Source organism: Rhinopithecus roxellana, chromosome 10, assembly GCF_007565055.1.
Source record: "Rhinopithecus roxellana isolate Shanxi Qingling chromosome 10, ASM756505v1, whole genome shotgun sequence".
Taxonomy (NCBI): domain Eukaryota; kingdom Metazoa; phylum Chordata; class Mammalia; order Primates; family Cercopithecidae; genus Rhinopithecus; species Rhinopithecus roxellana.
In genome coordinates this window covers 63515068-63540221 of record NC_044558.1, presented here as the reverse complement: position 1 = coordinate 63540221, position 25154 = coordinate 63515068, and the positions used below count along the sequence as shown (strand labels likewise).

General features: G+C 48.2%; 1 protein-coding gene across 1 annotated transcript; it reads right to left on the bottom strand.

Moving 5' to 3' along the window:
• Positions 1 to 1829: 1829 nt before the first annotated feature.
• Positions 1830 to 16713, bottom strand: ENDOU (endonuclease, poly(U) specific). The gene is made up of 10 exons (XM_010354129.2): positions 16511 to 16713; positions 11892 to 12014; positions 10270 to 10335; positions 9657 to 9794; positions 9025 to 9196; positions 8435 to 8634; positions 5346 to 5459; positions 4606 to 4712; positions 3729 to 3871; positions 1830 to 3014 (listed from the first exon to the last, which is right to left on the bottom strand). The coding sequence occupies exons 1-10, from the start codon at positions 16563 to 16565 to the stop codon at positions 2897 to 2899; spliced, it is 1236 nt and encodes a 411-aa protein (XP_010352431.1). The 5' UTR covers positions 16566 to 16713; the 3' UTR covers positions 1830 to 2896.
• Between the last annotated feature and the right edge of the window lie 8441 nt (positions 16714 to 25154).

The following is a 25154-nucleotide window of genomic DNA, read 5'->3' as shown; positions in this document are numbered from 1 at the left end:
TCAAGCTGGCTGCTCAAGCTCCCACAATCTTGTCTGAAATCCAGTCAGCAGCAAAGGACAAGAGTGGGAATAACGGTACCCCCTGCCCATTAAGAATACTTCCTTTTGCATGCCATTGGTGAGGACATAGACACACGCCTACTTCCAGTTGCAAGGGAGGTCAAGAGTCTGTACTCTTGACAGTCATTTGTGTACCTAAAAACTAAAAGTTCAATGAATAAGGAAGAAGAGGAGAGCAGACACTGAGGGGTAACCAGCAGCCTCTGTAAGGGGTCTTAATAAATATTCTTTAAAAAATAATGAATGAATAAGTGAGTAGATACTACTAGAAATCCAGGCTCACTACAACATAAGGAAAAGAGTTGAATTTGCAATCCTGATTCTGCTACTGACTAAGAATGTGACTTAATCTGAGCCTCAGTTGTCTAGGTAAAATTAAAGTGGTGAAGATAAAAATACCCACCAGATTGAGAAAATGAATATAAAAGGACAACTTAGCACAGCTTGGGACATGGTAAGAGCTTAACAAATGTTAGTTCTCACCCTTCTCTCCTGCAAAGCTAAGGCCCAGACCCTGGAATACAGTACTCTCTCCTACATTTCTGTCTTTCTATCTCCTACTGGACTACCTGGAAGACCTCTGAAGAGGCCTATGAAGAGCACAAGTACTGGGCACCAGTAGGTGAAGGTTAAGGCTGATAGCAGGGATAGTAAATTGCCTCTCCCAGTATAAAATTAAATTTGTATCATAAGTGAGACAATTATTACTGTAAGAAAGACTAGCATGTTATTTCACATTCCTTATCTCACAGCAATGGTAATATTATCCCCATTTGACTGGTGAGGAAACAATCTGAATAATTAAGAAATTTGCTCATGGCCGGGCGCGGTGGCTCAAGCCTGTAATCCCAGCACTTTGGGAGGCCGAGATGGGCGGATCATGAGGTCAGGAGATCGAGACCATCCTGGCTAATATGGTGAAACCCCGTCTCTACTAAAAAATACAAAAAAAAAAAAAACTAGCTGGGCGAGGTGGCGGGCGCCTGTAGTCCCAGGTACTTGGGAGGCTGAGGCAGGAGAATGGCGTAAACCCGGGGGGCGGAGCTTGCAGTGAGCTGAGATCCGGCCACTGCACTCCAGCCTGGGCAACACAGCGAGACTCCGTCTCAAAAAAAAAAAAAAAAAAAAAAAAGGAAATTTGCTCATATGGCCAGTAAGCAACAGAGCCTGGCTAGGTACCTGGGCAACATGACTTCAGAGCCTGTACCTGTTACCCCTGTGCTCTGCTGACTCACTGTCTTACCCGTTGACTGTGAACATCCCTGGGAAAGGGCAGGACACAGCCCTGTTTCATCCATCTGCAGTCTATAAACTTGCCAGAGGTATCCCTTCGTATCTGACCATTTTCTAGCATTGTGACTTGAGTAATCTGTTTACAGATAAGAAGTCTTTTTCTGTATCTCTTTAGCATCTCCTCTTCCCCCGGTGTAGTCAACCTCTGCAACCACAGAAGCTACATCCAGAAATGTCCTTATACTCCTATGTATGTGATCAAGGGAACTGGTTATTGGGGATGGGGACAACCAATCTCCATTTACCCCCCGCCTCACTATCTGTATGCAATGCTCCTTCCACTCTTCATGTTACAGAATTCTCTTCCCCTCTTGGCTAGAGAGACTTAGTGAGTCAACAGGGACTTCACCCAGATACTGCATTCTTCAAGCCATTCTGAAAAGACTCTAGAGCAAAAGTATCACTCCCAGCCCTGCTCCTGGGAAAAGGCAGGGAGACAGACAGTGGAGGGAGGCCATATACAAAGAAGACACTCATTTCAAGTTTTCTTCCATGACTTTAATTGGAAATTGAACCTTCTAAACCGTAGTTCACACCTGGCTCTGTGGAACAGCATTTAGTTCTCAGTGGGGTTGGGGGACAAATGCATAATTGAGGTTAAAATAGGGAACCACAGTCTCTCTGGTCTCCTAGAGTTATTCAAATTATGCCTGCTGGATAAGCCTTAAAATAATTATGTTAATGACACCAAGCTGTAGGTTCCTTCTTTTTCTGATGCTGAATCTTCTTCCTATGAGGAGAACTCTTTCAAGAAAAACATTGGGGATCAAAATACAAGTCTGTGGCTGCACTAAGCATCCACAAGTGGGAAACTTCTTGATGCAGATACTGAGCTGGACACAAAAACACTCAGGCCTGGAGAAGGCCACCCCACCCTCAGCCCATTCACTGCACCAACCTATTACCCTTCTCCATTCAGCATTGGAGTTCTCCCCGACTCTATTCTGAGAGGATCTAACGCTGAAAAAAAACCAAAGGCCCTTGCTTGATTACTGTGGCCTTACTTCTTTGAGGATCGCAACACAGGGCTGAGTTGTAGTTTACAGAGCTGTGTATAATAACAGCCATTATAGTAATCTTGAATTTCTATCAGCTGCTCTTCCTAAGAACAATTGAAAACACCATCACAGTAAAAATATCAGGGTTTGCCCTTTCCCCAACCCCGAAAAGAGGAAAGTGGGGAAACCCCTTCCTTTACATTAAAGGGAAGCATGAGGCCTGGGGAGGTCAAAGGACTTCTTCCTAGTTCCCCCACACATCAGGGCAGAGAGCTATGGCGGGCTCCTACCTTCTCTGCCTGGACTCTGTTTCTTAGTCTACATTGCCAAAATTCCAGAGGATAAAGGTTTGACTGTTTATCCAATTTTTCTAATTTGTACATTTTATCTCTTTCCCATGTGGGCATTTTGGGATTTAGGAATGCTTCTCATTGCTTTGAGATTTGGTGATCCCTCCCAGTCCTCTCCCTCTTCTCTCTAGTCTGGAGAAGATAGCACTTCAGTCTTGCAAGAGCCCTCATACCCCTTTCTGGCTCGAAGTTCTATTAGGCGGAAGACACTATGTAGGCTGTGGCGATGTACTTCTTGCCATTCCCGTAGGTGGACTTGTCCCAGGTATATGTCCGGATGGCTAAGGGATATCCTCCCAGGCTTAACTGGCACCTGTGGGGAAAGATCCTGAAATCAGAGGTGCTCCCCACTTCACCCTGCCTCGCCCTGGGCTGGAAGGATCAAGCCCAACCTAAGCAGAAGGGCTCCATTCTGCTTAAACAGCCTGAAAGACAGAGCTGGCACTGCTTTCTTCAGCAGCTGCCTCCAGCTCCCCATGTGCAAGGAGCCATTTCAAAATCTTTGCCTTATTTCTTGTCTTCTTAAAGAATGCTGTTCCTTATCTTTCCCAGAGCAGTATTACAAAATCCCAGATTCTAGAGGTGAAATCCTCAGAAATTAAATGTTTGCTTAGGGTTTCAGAAGTGGAAGAACTTAATGTGTCCGAATGTTAGAGAACATGAGGCCCCGTGGTTCCTAGTGGTACTTTCTGGGGCTCTAGGTTCCCCTCAGTAGCCTCAGGGCACAAATAAAGAGGCTGAGAGCCCCAGGACAACTCCATTTCTATTTCATATATTAAGGTCCTATGTAAGATTTCACTTTGAGGGGATGAGGGGAGATAGTTTTGCTGCTAAGATGAAGTTTGGCAGCCACCGAACCAATCCAAAAACTTAATTGTTCAAGCAAGAGAACTGAGGCCCAAAGCACAGATTTGTCCAAGCCCTGTCAGCTTCTTTGTGGCAGAGTCCAGGTCTCTTGACTCTGTGCTGGCTGAGCACAGCCTGCAGCCCCAGCCTGCTCCCCAGGCCTGGCTGGCCCCGTCCTTACACTTTGCCTGGCCTGGCGATGAAGCACAGGGAGTAGAGTGCAAACTCAAACTCAGGGCTGCTGCCGATGAAAGCGGAGCCCACTTCCTTATAGTAGCCATCCCAGTTGAACTGCATTGCCAGTACGTCGGGGTAAGAATCCCACTGTGGAGGGAAGGGCAGAAAAGGGGGTCTGGTGAGTGCCACAGAGTGGAGTAGAACAGGTGCCCAATGGCAACAGTCAGACAGTATTTGTTGAGGGTCCATTAGGGGCCTGTGTGAACCTTCCAGGGAGACTGGATTCTTTAAATAGAGGAGCCAGTCTGCCTTGCTAAGTTGTCTGAGCCCACCCAGACCCTCTGCCTGGAGCTGCTAGTGCACATCTACCAGGAAGGCCAAAATCACTATCCATAGGATCCATCTCTGGGTATCAAGGACATCACTGTTCCCAATGGCCCTCACACATGGAAGAGAAGGATAGTTTACTACCCCCAAATTATTTCCTGGTACCGGGCAGCAAAGGTTTCTGTCTCACAAAGTGTATGAAGTTTAGCTCAGACTAGCCAGGCTGAAATTTTCAGCCACATTCTAAGGAAACTGAGGCAGGGAGTAATTGCATATATTTGTTCTTCCCTCTAAGAATCCTCCCCAGGCTCCAGGCTCCCACCCAAATATGGTGCCTCCTGCCTCCTGTCCCTTGCAGTTAAGCCTTCACTGTTTGGAAGGGAATTCCAGTGTCCTGGCTGGCTAAACTGGCTGTCCAGCAGGTGAGGACGTCATAGTCACAATTGCCTGGGGTTGCCCCATGAGAGTCAGGCTGCAAGACAAGTCTGACTAGAATGCAGAGTGAGAGCAGGATATCTGGGCGCTGACAAGGCTTTTCCAGGTTGTGTACTCACAGGCCCATCGTAGATGTGACTGTAATAGTCAACCAGACCCTCCTTCTCCTCCAGGTAGAAGCGGATCCAGTTATGGAAGCCAGTGACCTTGCCTTTTTTGACCTCACCTATAATAAAGAGTCCAAGATGGATAACCTGGGCTCCTTCCCCACCCTCTCCTCCAGTCCCCTTTCTCCACCCCATGCCAAGGCTTCCCCCTTCTCCAGTCTCTGACTTCTAGCTGCTTGGCCCCTTGCTCTGAGCCCCCAGAGTCTCTCACAGTCCTATCTCTCACCTCAGGAAGGCACCCCTTCTGGCTCAAGCCCTTGGGAGAATCCTTCCTTCTGGTGATCCTGATGACCTCTCTCAGCCGTTACTCCAGCAGCAAGCCAGGCTTGGTGGGAGTTGTATGGGGTAGAACAGGGGGGAACAGACCATGGCCCTCTTGGGAAGCAGCTGGCCAGGCTCTGGAAGCAAAGGACTATTCAGAGGTAGGCAAACTTGCTCCCAGACACATGTCTTGTCCTAGATGTGCCCCCTGGGGAGCCCCAGCATCTGGTCTTCTTTCCCCCTTAGGTGCTCCAGAAAAGACTGTTTCTCAGAATGGCTCCTCAGACACCCCCTCCCCCGGCCATCTGGGTGGGGGAGCATGCACGGGTCCCTCCATGCTAGCTGGCTGGACTGCTGATTAATCCATACCCAGGGCAAAACCATTCCTCTTCATCCCTCTGACTCTTTCTTTCCAAGAAAAGTGCTCCCACCTGAGAAGACATGTTCAAAGCCACTCGAGTCCCCCTCTTCATTGCCTCTTGAATAGAGCCCAAACCACATGTTCTTCAAGTCATCAGTGAACTCTTGTTCTGAACCATAGCGATCTGCAGAGAGGAACACAGAGGGTTTTGGAGAGGGGAGGCAGGGCCAGGTCCTGGGAGCGCTAAACAGAGACCTGAAGAGCTACTTGTTACACACATCAAGAAACATGGGGGTTTAATCAACAAATGTGTTCAGCTGTTTATTCAATGATTATCTATGGGATGCCTATTTTGTGCCAGGTCTAGATCTAAAGGCTGAGGATTCAGCTGGGAATAGCGAGGACACAGTCTCTATCTATATTACATTCCTCTATCTATATTACATTCCAGACACAGTCTCTATCTATATTACATTCCAGTGGAGGAGTCAAATAATAAACAAGTAAACAATAAGAAATATGATTTCAAATTGGTGCTATGAAGCAGAGTAGCCCATAATGACGGGAAAGGGCTGGCACATTGGGGGCAGGAGGCAGGGGGGAGTCTTCTAGAAAGGAAGAACAGAAAGGCCTCTGTGAGAAAGTAGTACTTATCAGAGAGCTGAAGGATAAGGAACTGGCTACACAAAGAAGAACTGGGGGGAAGATTTTTCTATGTAGAGGGAACTGCAAGAGCAAAGGCTCTAGACAGACTTGAGTTTGCTGTTCAAAGAACCAAAAGAAGTCAGTGAGGCTGGAGCAGGAGGGGAGAGTGGTAGGAGAGGAGGTTTGAGAAGCAGCCAGAGGTCAGATCCTTCAAGCCATGGCAAGAACGTCAGATCTCAAGCAAATAGAAATAAAATAAAAAATATTTTAGATTTACTAATTGTTTTCTGTCCATTTAGTGCCATTTTAAGTGCTTTCAATGTTAACACTGAATCCTCACATTGAATCTTCACATAAGGTTGATACTAATTATCCCCAACTTAGGAATGAAGAAACTGAGATAGACAAAGTATGAAACTCATGCAAGATCACAGTTAATGAAAGGTGGAGACAGCGCTTGAGTCCACTCAGTCTAGCTCCAGAGACCAATCTCTTTAACAACTCTATAGCTTCTTGGTAGTGCAGAGCCACTGAAGGATTTTAAGCAGGGGAATTGTATGATAGGAGCATTTAAAAGATCACACTGGCTGTGTATGTTAAAAAGGCAATAGGGTGGTATGAGTGGAAGCAGAGAGAGACCAGTTTTGAGGCTCATGCTTTGTCCACGTAAGAAGTTGATGGGGCTTAGATAGTGGTATTAACTCCGGAGGAGGAGAGAGAAGCAGTAGGCCCAGGACATATTTTGAAGTGGGAGTGATGGACATTACATTACTGATGGAGGAGATGGGAGTAGGGAACTTTGAGGTAAAGAGAACAATTAAATCTAACTACTAGGCTTTTGGCTTGAGCATCCGGATGGGTTACGTTGCCATTTATGAAATGGGGAAGACCCAGAGAGGAGCAGGTGTGGAGGAAGAGATGGGAACCAAAAATTCTTTCTACACTAGGTTCCGTGTGAATATCAGTTAGATAGCTAAGTGGAGTTGTTGAAAAGGCCCTTGGGAAAGTTCAGGGCTGGAGATTTCAATGAAGGAACCATCAAAGATTGACTGTTCGCTGCCCACAATTTTGTACGGTGAATACAAAAATACCAGACATATTCCTTCCTTTCAAAGACTTGAAACACATTTGGAAAACAAGACTAAATATACATAAAATAACAGAGAATGGCTTCACACACTGAATAGCTACCCTTACTGAGCGTGGACTGAGTGCCAAGCTTTCTACTGGGTGCTTTATAAGCAATCATCCTCAAAAACCCCATTTCAAAGGGAAGCCCCAGAGAGGTCAAATAAATTGCCCAGGGTCAAGTCACTAGCAAGTGGCAGAGCCAAGATTTAACCAAGTCTCTCTGACCCAAGGCTATTGTGGATGACACTCCAAACTCTGCAGAGCTGCCGAAAGCCAGAGTGAGCTGGGGCAGGTGCAGCCTTCACAAATGTGGTAGGATATGATCTATTATAGAACTTTAAGGATAAGTGGGATTTGGTCAAGGAGAGAGGCGAGGAGAGAGTGAGTAACGGGACAGCCTGGCCTTGGCATCGGAACCCTGAGTTCCAGCCCCAGCTCTGCTTCCAACTCGTTTGTGGCCTCAGATAAGTCTAGCCTGTCTGGCCTCCATTTCTCTCATTTGAAAAGCCCTTGCTCAGTCTAGACCTCCAAGATTCTCTTGTGTATTTACTACAAAGAGAACGCCAGGGGGCAGCACAGGATTGCAACTTCTTCATAGAGTCACTCCTGTGTCACTGTCACTTTACCTAAAAACAGTGTCACCAACTCTTAAGGGAGGCAGCAGCTCTGAGTCAAGGCACTCTCAGGGACAACGAGGGAAGACCCAGACAGAGCCACCCCTCAGACAAAGCCCAGCTGCCTGGAGTTTGGGAAAGGAATCTGCAGAACACTAACAAACACAACCCCATGCCAAGAAGTCCTGCAGCCAAAATCTTTTTTGGTCTGACTCTAATGTATCTCTATCTGGTGGCTTTCCAACCACAACTCTTCCCGATAGGACTTCCCTCTCTGAACCTTTGTTGATTTTCTGATGCTGTTTCCCCAGCCAAAAGGTGGACTCAGCCAACCCGATTCCTGGACTTTAGTGCAGGAGGAGGGAGTAGAGTCAGTGGCTCTACCTGTCTGAAACATGGTGCTAACTCCGGGATCGCAGACGTGGCTGAGATGTGCCCTGGGTGGGGTTGGGATGTGAGGGGAGGCTCATGCCCGGCAGAGAACCCTGAGACTGTAGCAAAGAGTGGGCATGCATGAGGCAGTTAACATGAAGTCAAAGGTGGGGTGATTTCCAAGCCAGCCAGCCAGAGGATGTGTCAGCTCCTGGTTGGGTTCCTAACCTCTCCTTGGCTTCCGCCTGGCCTCATCCCTCATCCCTCCCAGTTGTACACTGACCTCCACAGAGTCGCCACCGCCTCCTCACCTGCCCTCCTAACCTTCCCCTCCCCCACCCGCCTGGCTCCCTTCAGACAGACTCATGCACCCTGGGGCCTGGGGGTGCGCACTCACTCTGGTGATGGAGGAAGCTGTAGAGCTCCTTCATGACTGCCGTCTTCATGATCTCTCTGAGGAAGGCGTCCTGTTCGGCCAGCTCCTGGGCACTGAAGTGCTCTCCATGACCTGTCGCCCGCTGGTAGTTGTTGAGGAGGTTGATGAAGGCTGCATAAGTGGGCTTGGAGAACAGCTTCTCATTGACATAAGTGAAGAGTCTGGGGAAGGCAGGGGGAACCCCACTGAGAGCCCCAAACACGGGGCAGCAACCCCTCCAGAGACTTCTAGACAGGCCAGGGGCAGGCAGGCGAGGGCTGGCTTCAGGAGCCGAGGGGGCACTTTGGGTACTCTTGAAAGCCACAGTCAGGTCACTTTTCTTCCACCTCATGTTTTGGAAGAGCTGTTCTATCCTCAACCTGGCCAATCACAGAAACCCTCCCAACTGGATGTCCACAGTCGCTCAAGATGGCTTTGTCTCTGGAGACCTATTTTTTTTTCTGCTCTCCCTTTGATCCTGCCCGACTTGAGGATAAAAGAGCTAAGGCATCAAAAAAAGCAAGGATGGGGGTGAGATTTGGGCGGTAGGAAGAGGAACTGCGGGAACTCACGGCTTTGGGCAGCGATCCCTTTGGTCTCTGGTCTCTGACGGGGAGATGCAGTTTTGGCTATTGAGAATGATATCTTCCTTCTGGGCTTTGTTGGTGTCTGCCCTGTAGATCTTCTCAGAGATGCTCTGAATCTCCTCTTTGGTTATGGCATCACTGCTGTGGGAGAAGCCCTCTGGGAGGAATTAGGAGAGGGGTGGCCTCAGAGCCAGAGGGAAGGGGGGGCGCGCAGGAAATTGTCTGTGTGCATCCCCTCCTGGGCACCTTCAAGAAGCCAGCAAGGACAGAGGGGAGCCACAGTTGGACACTCTAGTGGTAGACTTAGGGCCCAGAGCCTAAAGGACCTGTAAAATCAGCACAGGCATTGCCCACAGAATGTCCCCCTGCCCCTTCCCCCTAGGAGGAGTCTCACATTTGGGCATGCATCAGAATCACCTGGAGGCTCTGGTAGAACAGGAAAGTGAGTCCCACCTCCAGAGTTTCTGATTAAGTAGGCCCAGAGTGAAGCCCCAGAGTTTGCGTTTCTAACAAGTTCTCAGACATTGCTGTTGCTGCTGGTCCAGGGACCACACATTGAGAACCTGCTCTAGAGTCCTTCTGTCTCTACAGCTTAGCTAAGGGAGCAGAAGACTAACCGTGGTCACTACACAGGCTCTCAAAATCCTTGCAGCAGTTCCCAAACTCTTGGCAGCGGGCATTGCAGTGACATTGGTGGTGCTTGTCAAAGGCTTCGTAGCAGCGGCCCTGGCAGGAGGTGGGTGCTGAGTACAAGTCTGAGAAGAGAGGGGAGGTGTGTCCCGGGCTGACCTCTAGAGGTCGCTCTGAACGCCCCGCAGGCCGTCCCTCCCTAGCCTGGCTCTCCTGACTCTGCCCAGCAAAGATCTCCAGGGAAGGAAAACAAACAAGGCTAATTCGTGCACACCCTTCACAGTCAGGAAGTCCTTTCTGATGCCGATCTTTGCTTTCTGGCACGCTGTGTTTCTAATCTTCCCATTCTAAAAATAAAATCTCTTCCACTTCCCTCTCCAGGCCTCAGGCTCTCTTTCCTAGCTACCCTTCCCCCATAGCCCCCCCAGGCTGGCTGAGCCCCCCCCAGGCTTCTTCCTGCCCAGGTTCCCAGAGTCCAACAAGCCTCTCTCATCTGGCTGAGGCCTGTGCCTGGTGCCACTGCCATGGCCGCCCCTCCTTGTCACCCTCATGTCCCTCCTGCTTTATCTTGAGGGCCCCCCTTTGGGGAGGCAGGCTCACTGCTGGCGAGGGCCTCTTCTGTCTCTTCCTCCGGCTGTGGCAATGGCTCTGACTCTTTGTGGTCCTCTGCAGGTAGATAGAAAAATAAAGTCACCAATAACCTGAGAATTCCCCTGCTGCTTGGTTTCTAGTTCTCTGCTCCCCCAGCCTCAGGGGACAAGCAAGAGCACTGGATGCAAATCCCGACCAGGGGCTGGGGTCCAAAGGACGGGCACCAAATAATGAGGATGAAAACAGAAAATGGAAGATACTTCCAATGGAAGACACATTATAGAAAACTTATAAAAAAGGAAAATGATTTCCCCAGGTGACACATCTGGATTGAAAACTCTGATTTTGGTGATGAAAACTCTGATTTAACAAAAGTTGACAGATGGATAGCGCCTTGATGCTGTCCTAGGGACAAGGCCCTCACTTAGGAACATCCTGTACCTAGAAAAACTTCTCATCAGAGTTCAGGGTAAATTCTCAGGGCCTCAAGGAATAAGAGCTGTTTCCTGAGATTCCAATGTCCCTTCTTTCTTTGCCCCACTTGGAAATGCCCACAAAGACTGTGTCTATGGAAAGGGCATGTTCAGAAAAGCACATTCCTATTGCTGCCCCACTCCCTTCACCTGCAAGCTGAGTGATTGTAGCTCAGCTCTGGGCAGAGAAGGGTGGACTTGAGGTTGGCCGTGGTGTGGCAGGGAGAAATGTTCCTGGGAACTCTGAGTTCCTCTCTCATCACACAGTGGAATAATACCCCCCCAATCCCCTCCACACACCCAACAAACAATACTGTGACAAAGTGATTCAGAATCTACTAGTGAGTTTGCTGGAAAGTTATTACCATCAGAACTACCAGTCAGGTTATTCTTCAGTCAGCAAACATCTTCTGATCACTTACTATGTGTCAGGCTGTGTTCTAAGTGCTGGCAATCCATGCACTCTGACTCCCAGTTTTGAAAACATACTCACTGAAACCACGTTAGGTAATGATGCCACAAAGCAGAAGAGCGTTAATCTGGGATTTGACAACATTGGAAGCACCTAAACAATTTGATTATTCATGCACTATTTTTTTCAAGTATTCATTTAAAACTATGCAGTTAAAGGTGGTGCGTATCCTGTTCTAATTGGTAGGCTGGAAATGACGGTATGGAGATGTTGTGCCATGTGGTCCCTTCACTAGAGGAAGAGTGGTATGAATCATGTCCGTCATTGTGATGACACCATGCAGTCTTCCTGGTGGTACACGAGTTGTGAGAGTTTGCTACCATTTTTACATTTTTGTGATTTAAAGTGTTGAATAACAATTAGTAATGTCATACATACTAAAGTATTATTTTTATCATTTTACCCTTTTTTAGAATTTGGTACTTAAACTTTCAAGATATTGTTAATACTAGTAGTTCAGACAGAATTCTAGGTAAATGACATCTACTGTATTTTAAGTTGGAGACATCCTAGAAAACCTGAGAAAAGTGGTGGCCAAAGTCTTGACCCTGCCTCTGTCTCTCGGTGCTTTCTGTCCAGACCTTTAGAGCCCCTGTCAGCTTGAACGCTGCTCTGGCCTGCTGGACACCCAGACCAATGGCCCCTTAGACAGGCTGGACGTGCCTTTGTCTCACAAGGAGGCTTACCAGTACACAGATGTTCGTAGTCTTCGCAGCAGTTCCCATGCCGGAGACACCGGTGGTCACACTGGCAGGCAGCGTCCCGGTTAAATTTCTCATTACATCGAGATGCACAGGATTCCATTTTTCCTATAGGCAGTAAAGGTCACAAACTCAGCTCTGTGGAGACCCTGTTCTCCTCCCCAAGGTGCCTCCCACAGGAGGGTTCACAGATCAGGACAGGAGTGTACCTGGCAGGGAAGGGCATTACTCTTTGCAAGGGAGAAGTACATCCACAGCCTCCCGTGCACAACATAAGCCTCCTCCCCACCGCCCAACACCCACCAAATATTTCAAGGCTCATCAAAGAGATCAGGATCACAAACCCAAATGCCTATTTGGGTTAGGCCCAGAACATAAACAAGTAAAGAAGCAGGGTCTGAGGCAGTAGGAAGAAATGGAGACCGTGACAAACTTGAGAGCAATGCTCCATCTGAAATTCGCAGCTGATGCTCAGCTCCAGCTGACTGTTGCCATGTTGGGATGTGGGCTCAGTGTTGCCAGAGCCTCCCATTTTTTTTTTTTTCAAGATAAATCTTCATTTTGGTGTGAAATTTTCCAACCATGTAAAACTTTAAGCATGCCAAAGAAATAGGTCTGTGAACTGGGTGTAGCCCACAGGCCCACTTCACCTATCATGTAGATGCTGCCCCAGGGATGTCCCCTGCCTTCTGACCTTCCCCTGGCTCTTATCCCATCCCTGTTATGTTCTTTGCTTCTTTGCTCTTCTCTCCCCTTCATTCATCTGTCTTCTCTGTACCCTCTTTCCCCCTGTGTCACATCTTTCTGTTCTTTCTCATCTTTGGAGTACATTCAGATTAATTTATGCTCAGGGTGGGGAATGAGGTGGGTACGGGTGAGAATTGGGCTCTGGCCTAGCATTCTATTGTGTAACCACAGACCACATCCCCCACTGCAGCCAAATGGTTTGCAGAAGCAAGGTTTTGGTTGCAAGGGACGTAAGACAAGACATTTTGAAGGAAAAGTGGAAACCCACTATCCACTCTGGGCTCTAAGGATGATAAGAGTCTTTGTTCGATTTGAGGTTCCTGAGGTTTGGATTTCATGAACACTGGGTTCAGAGGTCATACTGTGGGTTACAGAGAATGTCAAGATCAGAGTCAGAGTTACCATCGGCATCAGAATTTGTATCAGTGAGGAAACTGAAACCTAATTTGGACCAGGGTTGGGGTTAGTTAGGTTAAGAACTACAGTTAGGATTTGGGCTTGAGTTAAATTAGTTGATAAATTAACAATTTTGTATTCATATTCGGGTAAGGAACAGGAATAGACTTAAGATAACATTCGGGGTTGAGGATTCAGGATGAGAAAAGATGAATAATCTCTGTTTTGTTTGAGGGCTTGGTTCTGGTTATGATTCAACAGAGGTATAGTGTCTTAATTTAAGCCTGGAGTGGGTTAGAGCTCAAATATTAGGGGTTGGGTTTAGTTACCAGTCCCTAGTATTAGATTCTGGGATTAGGGTTGATACTGTGTCTAATGAGGGACGGCATAGCAGAGAGGGTAAGAACCTAGACTCTGGCGCCAAACTGCTTGAGGCTGGAATTCTGGTTCTACTGCTTTCTAGCTATGTGATCTTGGGCAAGTTATTTAAACTTCTGTGCCTTGGTTTTCTTATCTGTAAAAGTGGGATGATAATGGAGCCTATCTCATAGAATATTTATAAGAATTAAATGAGTTAATATGTGTAAAGCACTTAGGACAGCAAGTGACACATAGTAGTACTATAGAAGTATTTGTTAGGTGAATAAATGGTGGCAATATTTCTTGCCCGTCTTCCAAGTGACAAGTGTTCAGACTAGGTGGAGAAGTCTTCCCTGTGTGGTGGCCCTATTGACACACTTAATCTAGCTGACATTCTCCCAGGGTTTCAACAGGGCCATCCCTTGGGCTGGGTTGTCAGCACATCTGTGTTGCTGGTTTCCTGGCTGACTTCATCACTACAGGTCTGTATTCTTTACATTAGAGAGGCATCGGGTCAAGGTTAACCCAGGTCTTCAGACAACTTCACATTGTCAGGCCTCCAAGATGGCCAGGAAGGCAGGTTTCCAGTTCCTAAAAGAGACCAGGCCCAAGGCCACTTGTTCCTTCAAGCCCTCAGGAACTCCTCTTGAATGTTAAATGATGCTCCCTTGGAGCTTGAATGCGAAGATCTTAAGGAGAAATTTTCAGCCCATCAGCTCCCTACTCAGTCAGCCTGGCAGTACACCCAGAATCCAAAGGGAGAGAATTCAGGCAAATCAGGGCAATGTTTTTAATGGGCCAAATCAGAGTCCAGGGAAAGAATTCACTTCATTCCAGCAGCTGGCACCAGTTGAGAAGGGTTGCAAGCGAGCAGTCAGCTGGACGTGCAGGAGAGCACCCCCGCCGGCCCAAGCTGAGTGGGCTTTTTCATCTCTGCTCAAAAACTTTGTCTCCAGCAAGAGCCCCATGCCAGCACTTTCTCACATTTCTCTGTGCACTTGGTCTGCTTCAAGGTGACCTTGGGATTTGACAGTGGAGGGCAGGGGTGGGAGGAACTTTTCCTCACAGGCACTTTGCTGTGACGTTCTGGGGACACTCTGATGAGTAACTAGTCACCCTAACTCACTCCAGCACCCCCACACTGCGCCATTGACACCAATACTCTGAGTAAGCCTTGCTCCCCAAGCCAGGTGCCTGAATCACTGCTCTAGTAACCTGTGCCTCTTGTTCCTCTGCCTCACCTCTCTGACTCTCTGCCTCTCTTCATTTGAGCCTTTCCTCTCTTGGGTTCAGATTCTTCCTCCGTTCCCTATGAAATGATCAATTTCTCTGCACTTTCTAAGACTTCAATATGCCAGAACAGCCACTCCCTATCCATACTGGCCATCAAGAAAGCTTGGTCCCAAGCCTGGGTGGACACAGTGTCCCTGTACACTGGCGCTCAGTCCCTCTGATGACTGGGACATTCTACATGTCTGTACCTCTCAGAAGGCCCCGGATGCTGTTTCCATGGAGACCAAGTCAACCAAGAAGCCTCACCCCTTTTACTAGCTTCCTGCCTCCATTCACAACCAAAAAAATCAACCAAGGTTCTCCACAAATACCCAGCTCATAAAGGAGAACCTGAGGCTGTCAGTGATTCCCCGTGTGATTCATATTCTTGCCTCTCAGTTCTGAGATGTTGGGATAGTATCAACAAGTGCAGAGCCTCTTCCCTGCCACCATAGGAGGCCTCACACACTTGACCTCACTTCCCATCCATCCCACAGACGAAGCAGATACTGCCCTCCGACCCAGCAGCAAGAGCTCCACCTGTACTTCTAAAGCTACTGCTACCTCTGCCCTCAGGGATGTCCCCCCAGGGACCAAATGTCCAGAGTTGCTCTCCTTCCCTAAGGCTGGGATATGCCAAGCCTGCTGGCCACCCCTCCACATTAAGCCCCCCCCAGGTTCCACCTTCCTCCCCACCAACAGGGCTGAGGCCGGTGGCTCCCAGGCCCACCCTCATGCTCCCCACTCCCTCTCCACAGTAGGGCCCAGGCAGAGCTGGTTCCTGGTAAGGTGCACTATCTCATCCACAGTTGGGAGGTACAACTTCTTCTTCCAAGGCTTTTCCATTTAAAAATCCCATTAGGGGTCTCCTTTCCACAACCCCATTGGAAATGACCCCAAGTGGAAGTTTGTCCCAAGAATATTTATAGTCATAATCATAGCGAATTTCCAATTCACTGAGATCTCACTTTGCACCAGGTGCTTCTCATACATTATCTCATTTAATCCTTTCCACAGTCCCATACAGGAGTGACCCAGTGGAAGGATTGTTTCTCCTGTGGGCAGAGGAGGATTCTCCCCACACTCCTCAGCTCAGCCCCTCCCTTGGCAGTCCTTCCCACCCACCCACTAGCTACCAAGTAACACATCAGCACCAGCATTTTGCACAGTTACTAAACAGGAACATGGTCCTGTTCCTCTGCCAGTCCCATCCCCTGGACCTCTTATAACTGTGGGCCAGGTCCCTTCTCTATTCTTTGATCCCCCTAACACTGCAACAGAGATCCATTCCTCTGACCCCTGTAGAGCCCAGATAGGACGTGGCCCACCTCCTGGTTAAGGATCCTTCCAGTTTCCTCCTAAGCCTGCCCACCTCCTAAGGCCCTACACAAAGTAAGATCACACCCTAGTCAACCTCACCTGTCACCGGGCAGTGGAAGGAGTGACCAAGGGCAGCCAGGCCACTAGACCCCATGGAACCCAGCCCTAGCTTTATACCATACAGTGGCCCCAGACAACAAAATCTTGGGGAGATCAAAAGTCAGGCTGGACTAAGGGATGTTTGGGGCTGATCCTCCAAGGTATCAAGAAGGGACTTCCATGAAATCAGACCATGAGCCCTGCAACTCTCTCCACATAGTCCAGTCCATTCCAGGAACAACACCTGCACCCTCAGACAAGGACAACCCAAAAGAGTTCTGCGGGTTTAGGACAGAGCTTACCCTCCCTTGTCCCACAGCCCTGCCCTCTACCAAGTTCCCCAATTATCTGCTTCTTTAGGCAAGATCCCGCCCTGCCAGCAATCCCATGCCCGCCAGATAGTGACTTACCAGCCCAGGCCAGGCCGCACAGCACGGCCAATACCAGGGGGATGCAGGCCCTCATGGTGCCCAGTTGGAGGCCAAAAAGGGAGTGGCTGTTGTACTTTCACTAGAGTCAGATGAATGCCACGGCTCTCAAATGAGCCTTATTCCTCAAGCTGATCCTTTTAAAGACACCAGGACTTGTGGAGCTGGTGTCTCCAGATCCTTTCAGGAAGAAAAATGGGAGGGAGGAACCCTAGATGGATAGGAGGTGGGGCCCTACAGCTGTTTGAAGCCTGAGGGAAGGTGACTAAGCAGGTAGGTAATGCCAGATGTTGAGAACAGGTAATGCTAGCTGTTTGCAGCTTAAAAAATAGGTCATGCAGGCAGGCACACCAAGATGGGTCCAGTTTGGGGGGTTCTTTGTCCAAATTAGGGACATCCATGGGCTGATCTCTGGGTGATCCCCACCAAACAGACACCTACTTCCAAGTCTCAGACCTGACTCTCCAAGGGGCCACAGGTTGGATTCATCTTCAAATTCCTGGTGCTTAGCATGACACTGGCACACAGTAAGGTGATTGGTCCAAGTTTGACAAGCAGTTTAAGTGCCCAAGCAAGGGTTGGGGTCATTGGACAGAGACATATAGGATGTGTCTGTCAGAACCAGGGCTATTCTTATTACCACCAAGCCCAGCATAGCTAAATCAGCCACATGTAGCTGCGCATGGCTAAATCACCCTAAAATATTATGCAAATGACTCTTATTGAGTCAGCCTCAGGGGTTTAAATGTTTCAGATTCCTTATGAGGCAGGGGAGGGGCAAGAGGCCTCTTAAAGGCAACTGAAGACCCACTCTTCTTCCCCTGGGAGCCCAGGGTTTCGCTCCCTTCACCCCCACTTACACTCCTCTCCTCAAGAACTCCTCCCCAGTGAGGTTCTTTTGTTTCCAAGTCCAAAAGAAGAGGAACAGCTCCCCGTGACTGTCAAGTTTTCCACGATAATAAAGGTAAAATCTGCAAAGTATGATGCCCTTGCCAGAAAGAGCACTACATGGGGATTCTCAACCCTCTCAGAAAAGAAAATATCATATACAAAGGCAAAACTGGTGAAGAGTGGAGGCCACTCTATCAGTGATTTTTTTCTGGAGGTTGGGAGTGGAGCACGTCTTCATCCAGTGTGCTTTAACAGGAGAAGTTCCTTCCTCTCGCTGGTCTTCAGCTTTCTCATCTGAAATGATGGGTTTGGATCTGACAATCCCTTCCAGGTTATCAGATTTTAATCTCGAGGTTTCCTGCCCACGTGCCAGGTTGAACAGTTGCTGGTGGGTTTAAGAGAATCCCCCAACCTGTTGCTGTGTAGAGAGGAGTCCAAACGCAGGGACTCAGGGGTAGAGAGAAGGACAAGCCTAGGACAAGCAACCTTTGCAAAGGCTCACACCGTAAGTGATATATATCTATCTATATATATATATATATATATATATATATATATTTTTTTTTTTTTTTTTTTTTTTTTTGAGATGGAATCTCTCTGTCGCCCAGGCTGGAGTGCAACAGTGTGATCTCGGCTCACTGCAACCTCCATCTCCTGGGCTCAAGCAATTCTCATGCCTCAGCCTCCCGAGTAGCTGGGATTATAGGCATGCACCACCACACCTGGCTAATTTTGTATTTTTAGTAGAGACCGTGTTGGCCAGCCTGATCTCGAACTCTTGACCTCAGGTGATCCGCCCACCTTGGCCTCCCAAAGTGCTGGGATTACAGGTGTGAGCCACTGCATCCGGCCCGGAAGCACAACTAACGAGTGAGCTTGGCCCTTCTCTCCCAGAAGGAAGCTGGTTAGAGGGAGTAAGAGCAGAAATGGCTGCTTCATTTGCATAAGTTTCATTTACACAACCTAAAAGCAGGCTTCAGAGTCACTGCCCATCAGAATCCTCATCCTCCCTGGATTGGCACCACATAAACATATCTCTGACTCCTGTTGTTTAGGGGACAAAGGAGTGTGTCACTGGCTGGCCTGGGAAGCAATGATGCCTCAGAATTTGGGATTGAATGGTCTGTCCCTTCCAAGTGTCCAGCTAGGTGGACCCTAACTGAAGCCAAAGCTGTCAGAGTGGAGTGCAGCCTGGCTAGGTTCTCCTGGTGTCCAGCTGAACTGGCTATGGGATGGTGTTTTGAGGGTAGGAGCTCTTCCCCCCATTAGTGGAATTTTAGGTCAGGAGCAAGGATGGGAGCTGGGAAGACAGTTAAGGCTGACTCCATAGAGCCAGATGGTTCATCTGAGGACCCAAGTGTTTAAAACTGCATCCTTCAACAAGAATAACAACAGCCTTAACAACCACCAGCAACATTCACTGAGCACTTGCCACGTGTGTTATCATATGTGTTATCTCATTGATTCTCACTACAACCTTAATAGGTATTATTGCTGTCCTCATTTTACAGATGAAGAAACTGAGGCACAGAAAGGCTAGGAGACATGCCCAGAAGCACACAATCATTAAGTTATGCAGCTGTGCCTCAACCCAGATCCATCTGACCAGGGGTCATTCTCATGAGCACTGTTGCTCCATTGCCCCACAACATCACACTTTCAACCACCACTTAATCATGTCTGATTACTATACAAAGCAGTCTAGATTTAAATTCACTGGAATTAAAGGACTTCAATTGTCATCTAGTTCCACTTCTCATAGGATATCGCAACTCCCTAAACAACCCTAAGTGCTTGTCCTGCCTCTCCTTCAATGCCTCTGGTGCTGAGGGTTGAGGGGTGGGGAATTGGGATATGCCTTCTCACGGCTGCTCATGCTCCCTCTTCGCAGATCAATTCCCAAACCCCAGATTTTATAACGAAAGACATGCTGACGAAGGCAGAAAAAATCCATTAAGTCAATAAATGAAAATATATCAATACATATTCATGCAAACATGCCTCATAAACTTAGATGTCCATATATGTGTATACACACACACACACACAGAGAGAGAGAGAGATACATTAAGATAGATTTCAGACAGCTTTCTCTTCCCTGCTAGCCTGTCCTGGACCAAAAACTCTGCTGCTCCTCTTTCTGAGTACCCCATGCCATTAGGTACTCACATGGGCTTTCTGTCCTTGCAAACTTCCCAAGAAGCCACAGTGGGACCAGCCAGCAAGTTGGGAATCGCAGTAGGCTGGGTCCTGGAGAGCTGGGGTAGGGACAGAGTGGAGGGAGAAGCATGGTGGATGGTGTCTCAACGATGAGAATAGCAACAGAGATGGTGCAGTTGTGGCCTCTGTGGAGGTTTGGAGAGTGAGGAAGAGGGTGAGGCTGCTTGGGCAAGGATTTGGGAGGCACTCAGCTGTCAGAGATGTAGAGAGTGGGAATTCCATCAGCTAAATATTTATCGAGTGCTCACCACATGCCAGGGGCTATGCTGTTATTGGACTGGCAGGGTTCAGGCCGGACTGGAAAACTCTTCCTGGAACTGATTGGTTTCTGGTAGGACAGAGGCCAGATAAGCCTCAGCATTAGGCCATTGTTTGAAGTAGGCCTCATTCATCTCGGGGCTACCACAGGTATTCTGGGGTCTGTCAGGATCAACAGGCCATGAGAGAGACTGCCCAGAGCACTACTAAAAGGGACACCTGCCCAGGCCAGCCTATTCTACTATCCTCGTCCTCCTGCAAAACCAAGGTCATGTCATTTCAGCAGAGGACCTGAGTGCAGAAGGACCCTGCAGCTGGCTCATCACAGGTGAGGCCCAGACTCACCTCCCAAAGGGACCCTGGCACCTGAAGATGCTGGTTCTCCCTGGGAGTGCTGCCCTGGCCCACAGGATAGAAGCACAGGATGGTCACCCATGTCTGATCTTATTGAATGTGTCTTAGAAGCAGCTCCATGTGTGATTTCTTTCCCACATTGGTTAGCATGGTGCATACCACGTTTGTATTCCCAGGCTTTTGTTTAAGTTTGTGGGCAGCCCTGACATCAGCATCACACTCACTGCCTGGGCTGGGCATATCCGTCAGACCTCCCAACTAGGCCCACTCATCACATAGTCCCATGCTGCGCTTCTAGTTCTGCCAGCCACACCCCATGCTGGTCCTCAGCCTGGAACACCCTCCCCCACCCTCCCTGCTCAGCTGTCCAGCTCCTACTCATCCTCCAGCCCCAGGGCAAATTCACTCTTCCACAAAGCCTGACCTCCTCTCTCCAGCCCACAGGATCTCTCCTGCCTATGAACTCGGTTGTGCATATTTGTTCTGTGTGCCTTTGACACAGCACAGTCATCTCTGACCATCAGTTGCTGCCAACATGGTATCAGTTAACCCCTGCACTGCCATTTAACTTTTCCTCTGAAGTTCTTTGAGAAGGGGACCCTGCCTCATGGATCCTTTATATTGCCATCCAATGTGTGTTAGAATCTAACAGTTAGATAATTATCAGCCTGTGCCTGGGACCTGCAATGACTCAATACGAAAATGAATCAGGGCACTGGTCAGCCTTCCAGCCCCACTTGTTATTAAAGACTCAGTGAAGATGGTTAGCAAAGCAGAGGACAGCAAATGGATCTCCAGCAGCTGTGAAGCTCCAGAGTTTATCCAAAGGGGGACCATGGGGTCTAGAGACTCATCTCAAAGTTGCGTTTTCATAACAAATACACTGGGTTTATTTATTTATTTATTTTTTTAGCTATATTGTATATTTGTTGGGGCCTAATGGAAATTTAGGAAGACCTAAACCCCCAAGCCACCCTTGGCACCACCCCTACAAGGGGCAGCCACCACAGGGATTGGACAGTTCCAGCAGTTTCTGAATCCACGATGTCATAGAGCTCTCAGCTGTATCCTGCTTTTTTAGGATCCCAAAGGAACCACCTGCCTACACTCTTTGCCAGCTGTGCTAATGTTTGTTTTACACTGCCCAGTAACAATTAGAAAATTACTATTGCATGTCCTCAAACTCCAGTGGCTTTAAAGAGTGTGTAGAGGCACAATGAGAACAAAGAGAGGTGGACAAGACAGGCAGACAGCGATAAGGAGGCTCAGAGAGACAGCTAGGGAATGAATAAGGGCAAGATCAAAGGAGACACAGGCCCGAGGCCAACCCGCAGCTGGCCACTGGCATGAGGAACATGGGCTGCCTCTCGCCCCAGGTATGTTGGCACAGCTGGGCTGTTCTGGCCTGAAAGATGATGACGGGACAACAGGACTGGCTGGAGCAGTTCCTGACCCATGATTTGAAATCTACAATCTATCAAAATTGTCATAATTATTGTGCTAAGGTAGTTGGGTTATGGGAATTTCCCCCTTTCTCATCATTCCTTCATTCACCTGACAAATAGCACTTGAGTGCCACTCTGTGCCAGACACTGTGATAAGCAAAGTGGATAAAGAGCGAGCAGCTCAGCAGCTGGAGGGAAAGAAAGACATAAAGAGCATCTACAGCCAGATCTGGGCAGCAGGACGCGAAGCTCAGACTGTTGATTCTAAAGCCAAGCTGCCTGGATTTGAATCCCAATTCTGACACTCACCAGCAGTACAACCCTAGGCAAGTTCCCTCACCCCTCTGTGCCTCAATTTCCCCTGTAGATCTAAAATAGAACAAGTAAGAATACCTTAGAGGGCTATGGTGAGGATAGAATAAGTTAATACTTGCAAAGGTTTTAGAACAGTGCCTAACACATAAGACCAGATGTTTGTTAAAAAAAAAAGTGGGGCCACAAAGGGTGTAATTTAGGTAGGATGGTTAGGAAAGGCCTGAAAAGTGAATGTTAACAATGTTTTGTGCCTGGGCACAGTGGCTCACACCTGTAATCCCAGCACTTTGGGAGGCTGAGGCAGGCAGATCACCTGAGATCAGGAGTTCGAGACCTGCCAGGCCAACATGGTAAAAACCCGTCTCTACTAAAAATACAAAAATAGCTGGGCGTGATGATGCACATCTGTAATCCCAGCTACTCAGGAGGCTGAGACAGGAAAATTGCTGGAACCTGGGAGGTTAGAGGCTGCAGTCAGCCAAGATCTCACCACTGCACTCCAGCCTGGGCAACAGAACAGGACTCTGTCTCAAAGAAATAAAAATAAAAAAAATACAAATAAAAATGTTCTGGGCCAGGGACGGTGGCTCACGCCCAGAATCCTAGCACTTTGGGAGGCCAAGGCAGGCAGATCACGAGGTCAGGAGGTTGAGACCATCCTGGCTAACATGGTGAAACCCCATCTACTAAAAATACAAAAAAACTAGCCGGGTGTGGTGGCAGGTGCCTGTAGTCCCACCTACTCGGGAGGCTGAGGCAGGAGAATGGCGTGAACCCGGGAGGTGGAGCTTGCAGTGAGCCGAGATCGTACCACTGTACTCCAGCCTGGGCTACAGAGCGAGCCTCTATCTCAAAAAAAAAAAAAAAAAGTTCTGAAAATGACAATAGTGAGAAGGTGGCAGCTTCTCTAATCTACAGGCTCTGTGATGTAATATTTATTTTATAATTCCAAAGATATATTTTCATTTAAAAAATGTGCACCCTCAGTATTTTCAAGTCTTGGGGATGGCACTTTGATGAGTCGCACCGTCTAACTCACCTGATTTGGTGCCAAAAAGAACCACCCATTTTCTGGGGCTGTGTCCAGCAGCCTGAGGAAGAGTGCTTTACTCTGGGAGAAGCTAAAAGCTTCAATGGGGCTAAGCTAAGAGCAGCAACTCCATGGCTCAGCCTTCTGAGCCTTGTGCTCTATCTGATGAGATTATCCACAGCTGCCTGGCACGGAGTCAAGAACCGGAGAAGAGAAACAAAGATTGCTGACCTTCTCCCTGGGCCACCAGAGTCCAGCTTGCATATACAGGATCTCCCTCCAGCACACAGGTTGCTCCTGCAGGGCTCAGCCCCAGCAATGCTGAGAGGGTGAAACTGGCCACCTACCTCTCCCTGTGATTCCCAGCCTGGATGCCCTGTTTCCCAGGACCCCTGTAACACTCTCCCACCCAAGTAATCATCTCTGGACCTTGCCACCTGATCATGCCATTAAAATTCCCCTAATGCCATTGCCTTGAGGCTCTTCTTTTTCCATTCTTTTAAAAGTGACCATTAGAAATATTAATTAGGGCCGGGCATGGTGGCTCAAGCCTGTAATTCCAGCACTTTGGGAGGCCGAGATGGGCGGATCACAAGGTCAGGAGATCGAGACCATCCTGGCTAATACGGTGAAACCCCGTCTCTACTAAAGAATACAAAAAACAAAAACAAAAACAAAAACAAACAAAAAAAGGCACAAATATATTAAAAACATGATGAAAAAAGAGAGTGAAATATCAAAGGGTACAGACTTTTAATTATATGATAAATAAGTTCTTGAATTCTGATGGACAGCATGATGACTATAGTTAACACTGTTTTGTATGATTATAAACTGTAGATCACAAAAAAAGAGTAGATCTTACGTGTTCTCTCCACCAAAAATACTTAACTATGTAAGGTGATGAATATGTTAATTAGCTTGATGGTAGTAACCGTTTTACAATGTATATGCATATAAAATCATCATGTAGTGCACCATAAAAAAAAAAAAAATACAAAAAACTAGGCGGGCGATGAGGCGGGTGCCTGTAGTCCCAGCTACTTGGGAGGCGGAGGCAGGAGAATAGTGTAAACCTGGGAGGCGGAGCTTGCAGTGAGCTGAGATCCGGCCACCGCACTCCAGCCTGGGCGACAGAGCCAGACTCTGTCTCAAAAAAGAAAAAAAAAAAAGAAATATTAATTAGAATCTACAATTGGGCCATTAGAATCTTCCCAACTTATGTATCTACATAACATGGGCCTTCTACTGACAACTAGAACTCAAAGAGTAGAAGGCAAGCAGTCATGCACTCAGGCAGGTAGCAGGGAGCAACATTCAGGGGTAGGGAGCTCTGAGAACCCTTCCAATGAAACAGTGCTTGCAGCTCACTATTCCTCCCATGAGCAGTCATGGCTGGAAGCCACCACTGGGAAGATACTTAAAGGGGCCCTTTTGACACCCTGAGTTGCCAAATTCATAGATCCTCAAACACTTCTCATCCAAATTCCTGTTTCTAAATGGGGAAAGTGAGGCCCAGGGAGAGGAAGGCACTTGCCTTGCCCAGGGCTACTGAGAGACAGAGGCCCCCCCTGCCCCAGCATACTGCCCACCTATGGGATCCCCTATGCTGCCTTATACTCTGGTGTACAGGACACTTTTCTGGGTGGTCAAGTAAGTTTAAAATATCCTGTTGTCATGGCCCCCTAGAAAGGTACCCTGTCTCTACCTCTCTGCTGGCTAGGATCACCTAAGTGCCAGGAAAACCAGTACAGCCCTCCATTCAGCAGTCCAAAACAGCTCTAGCTGCCTACAACTCACTCCAGTGAGAAAACCAAGACCCCAGTGCTCTCCAAGGGCCAAGAGCAAGGCAGGCAGAGTCAGGGTGAAGCCTGAAGCATCCAGCTCCCTGGTCCAGGGTGCACACTGGTCAGAGTCTACATACACACACACAACCAGAATCCCACACCTCGTAGCACAAAAAGTGGGTCCAAGCTGTGAGCTTAACCTTCTATCTTCTGGGAGTCACCAGGCTCCTCTGTGTTCTACCGACTACCACCAGCAGCATCCTCCCCTGACCCCATCGAGGCACCTGCTCTAGGAAGGCCCCCAGGCATGGGAGAGAAGACTCTAA